Genomic DNA, 3,651 nt, shown 5'->3' with positions numbered 1-3,651 from the left:
AATTTTAGTCTTCTTTATCTTTTAGACTCTAGATTAAAAGAATTAAAAGAATGTGTATCTTTTATCATTTTAGATTAATCTCTTTGAGTCAATTAATTAGCTACTTCCTAAATCAACCTAATTCTCAAGACTAGTCCTACACTCGGATTAAGAATGACATTAAATAAGATTTTAATTTGTATTCAATGAAAGTGTAAAAAATTTATATTATTGACTTATCAAAATTCATATTATAATAGATATTATTTTTAAGATAATGATTATAAAAAATCAATAAATTTATATGTATAATAATTTATGATTATATGACAATATTATTAAAGTGAGAAGATGATATTCTCAAAATTACTTCATTAAATAAAATCGTTAAATAAAAAGGTTAAATTAGTTTTTTTAATCTTTTAATTTATTTTTTAAATTTAATTTGGTTTTTTAGTTTTTTCTTTTTAAATTTAATTTGATACTTAATTTTTAAAATTGAATCAATTTGTCATTTAGTCTAAATGATAAAAAATAACATTTTAGGATAATTTAAAACTACTACTACTAAGTGGTTTTAAACCACCACAAAATACATATTTCTCAAAATAATGAATCAATTTTAAAAGTCAGAAGATCAAATTGAATCGATTTTAAAATTAAATAATCAAATTAAACAAAAAAAAGTTAGATGACCAAATTAAACCTAAATAATAAATTAGAGAAAAAAAATAATTTAATCAAATAAAAAAACAATCTTATTTAATTAATTTTTTTCCAATCTTTATACAGTAAGAAACATGATAAAGTTTCATTTAATTGATAATAAGGACTTCAAAAGTTTCCAGTATAATCAAGTATGCCCTGACCAGGCAACAACAAATCAACACCTTTGCACTACCATATACAAGATATCTTTTCCCTTTATTATAAGGTGAAAAGTTGGGGAACAAAAAAAGTGGATAAATACACTAAACAAGAATCCTGATTTTCTTTTTATTTTCTTTTGCAACAACTTAAAAGAACAATTACAAGTAAGCAGCCGGGGAGAGAGGAGAAAAAAAAATTTCAAATCAAAACAAGCCATAGGCCCAAGAATCTGAATCCATGATCACTCTTGGGTACTGATTGATAGGAGCCTCAAACACTTGCTTTCTGTCACCATCACCATCATCATCATTAATAAGCAAATTCCAACTTCTAATAAAGTCATCATCCCACAAGGCCATGCTGCTATTGTTATTATTGTCAAAATTAGTATCATTGTAATCATCAGACCACTCAAAATCTGGGAGCAGAAGGTCTTCAAGGAAGTTGGATGAATTTGAATTTGAAGATGCTGATGTTGATGTTGAAGATGATGTAGTAGTAGTAGTGGTTGGTGAAGTGGAAGAAGGAGCAGAAGGAACTAGAATCTCATTTGATTCTATTATGGGAACTTCATCAGTGCAGAACTCATTCATTAGTTCCCATGAGTCAAATAAGGGTGTCATAATTTGGTCTTCCTCCTTGGCTTCTTCAGTGATGGTTAATGATTCAATTGAACTCTCTGGCTTCTCTGGCTCCTTGTTTTGCTCTTTTTCAGGTTCAAATTTGGTGTCTTTCTCAACTGGGATAGGTTCTTCTTGTTGTTCTTGCAATGGTTGGTGGGTTTGTTGTTCATCTGGTTGGGCTTGAGTTTGCTCAGTTTTATTGGAAAGTGGCTTGTGAGTAACAGGATCAATTCCCATTTTCTTGAGCTTTTTCTTTATGTGGGTGTTCCAGTGATTCTTGATCTCATTATCAGTTCTTCCTGGGAGATGAGAAGCAATCTTAGACCATCTGCATAAGGGAGGAAAAAAAAACAAGATATCAGTAATTAGTAAAGGAATCACAATTATTATTATTAAAAAAATGATTCCAACAAAAGGTCCATACTAGGAATGTGTTTACATAGGAAAAATAACTTTAAGTCTACTAGACATTAGAAAGTTACTATATTTAAGATGTCATGGAAGTTACAAAATCAGAAAAAATTGTCCATAAAGACAAACTTGGCCATCATTTCTTTATTAATAGTTCCTTTTTATTTTTAAAAAATATATTAAGGAAGATATAGTAAAGAAAAAAAAGACTCGGTCTGCAATTTTTACACGTCTTCTCCTTCTGGCAGGAGTATGATATTATGGGACCATGTCTTCTTTTTTTTTTCTTTTCTTCTGATGAATAAAGAAAATACCACTTGAGGGGCGTGTATTATAGAAATGATAGCTTCGATTTAGTTATTGCTTTTGGCATGATTGAGAGTACTGTACCAGTTAATTAATTAATCAATTAAAAAAATGTTCATTAAGGAATGGCTAAGCATGCAGAACAGGGGAAACAGAGTGTGTGTAGGGGAAAGAACCTATTGCCAAGTTGAGCATGGAGATCAATGACCATTTTCTCTTCATATTCTGATAGAAGGCCTCTCTTCAAGTCTGGCCTCAGATAATTTGTCCACCTGAGCCTGCAACTTTTGCCACACCTTAACAGCCCTGCATGAAAGAATAACCAAATTTGCTAAGTCACCATATTGATTATTACTTTCTTTTGAGAGTCTGAATAAAAAAAATGCAAATGAACATTAAGCTTTATTTATTCCACTTAACCCTTTCCCCATATAATGATGTTAAAGAAACAACACAACCCTTTATTTTTCTTGCTTCCTTGAAATCAAAATGCTTAAAAGATATTCAAAAAGATATCTTCAAAAAAGGTGTTAAGAATATGTCCATGTCCATTTTTGAATGCTTGCTTTTCATTCTCTTTGAATGGGAACAAAATGGAAATAGAATGAGCACAGCACCAGCAGGCAGCAAAGTTGGCCAAAACCAATTGTCCAAAATGCAAAAAATTAATGAAACATTTCAAGATTTTTCATAGCCAAATTGCTATCATATAAGCATATGTGGCTAGTCCCATTAAGGAAATGAGTGGCTTCAATAACAAGGACCATAATAATAGAGCCTTAGAGTTAAAGACATGCACCAAGAGAAGAAGCAATGAAAGGAGACCTGCTAGTTTAGGGACAGCTCTCCAGCAACATTGGCCATTAGTGAGGATGAAATTGATGAGTTTCTTATCCTCCTCTGCGGTCCATGGCCCCTTCTTCAACCCCACTTTGTCACAGCAAGGTTGCCTTCCCATTTTTTCTTTTTGGTTCTATTCGACAAAACTCAAATGCCAACAAAGTCTATCTGGAATTGAACTGAGAGAGGTTCAAATTAATATTGGTATAGCGAGAGAGAAAGAGAGAGAGAAAGAGAGGGAGACTTAGAGTTCCTAAGAATATGCACATAACAAGGTGGGATAGAGCAGCACCACCTACTTATTTATATATAAAATTCAAACCCCTCTTATTAACTCCAAACTCCTCTAACCCCACTACCACAATTATCTTCTTTTTTTCATTTTTATTTGCAGCTATTTATTCCTCACTCAATTTAGATTTAGGTTTAATTTTTTTTCTTAAATATATTTAAGGATCACAATAATAAATAATCAAATTTTATTTTACGTTCCTAATAAATATTTTTATTATTTTAAATTTTGATATATTAAAAAATTTATTTTAAATTATGTGATAAAGAAATACGTGACACTATCATAATATTAACAGATAAATTTATAAGACAATATATCATTACATAA

At 30.5% G+C, this 3,651-nt stretch overlaps 1 protein-coding gene across 1 annotated transcript; it reads right to left on the bottom strand.

Annotated features, from left to right (window-relative positions):
- Window positions 1-951: 951 nt before the first annotated feature.
- On the bottom strand, window positions 952-3,310 carry LOC100803624 (transcription factor MYB20). Its single transcript, XM_003538343.5, has 3 exons — window positions 3,015-3,310; window positions 2,366-2,495; window positions 952-1,800 (listed from the first exon to the last, which is right to left on the bottom strand). Exons 1-3 carry the CDS (start codon window positions 3,145-3,147, stop codon window positions 1,053-1,055), a joined length of 1,011 nt encoding a protein of 336 aa, XP_003538391.1. The 5' UTR covers window positions 3,148-3,310; the 3' UTR covers window positions 952-1,052.
- Window positions 3,311-3,651: the final 341 nt, after the last annotated feature.

Source organism: Glycine max, chromosome 11 (genome assembly GCF_000004515.6).
Source record: "Glycine max cultivar Williams 82 chromosome 11, Glycine_max_v4.0, whole genome shotgun sequence".
In the NCBI taxonomy this organism is placed as follows: Eukaryota; Viridiplantae; Streptophyta; class Magnoliopsida; order Fabales; family Fabaceae; genus Glycine; species Glycine max.
This window is presented reverse-complemented; position numbering and strand designations above follow the sequence as displayed.

What these genes read in the sequence shown, in the direction of transcription:
- LOC100803624 (XM_003538343.5), bottom strand. Translation starts at nt 3,147, where the DNA reads ATGGGAAGGCAACCTTGCTGTGACAAAGTGGGGTTGAAGAAGGGGCCA. An exon ending in AGCTGTCCCTAAACTAGCAG is followed by an intron (nt 2,496 to 3,014) that starts GTCTCCTTTCAT and finishes TCTTTCATGCAG; the next exon opens with GGCTGTTAAGGTGTGGCAAA. An exon ending in CATGCTCAACTTGGCAATAG is followed by an intron (nt 1,801 to 2,365) that starts GTTCTTTCCCCT and finishes TCCCTTATGCAG; the next exon opens with ATGGTCTAAGATTGCTTCTC.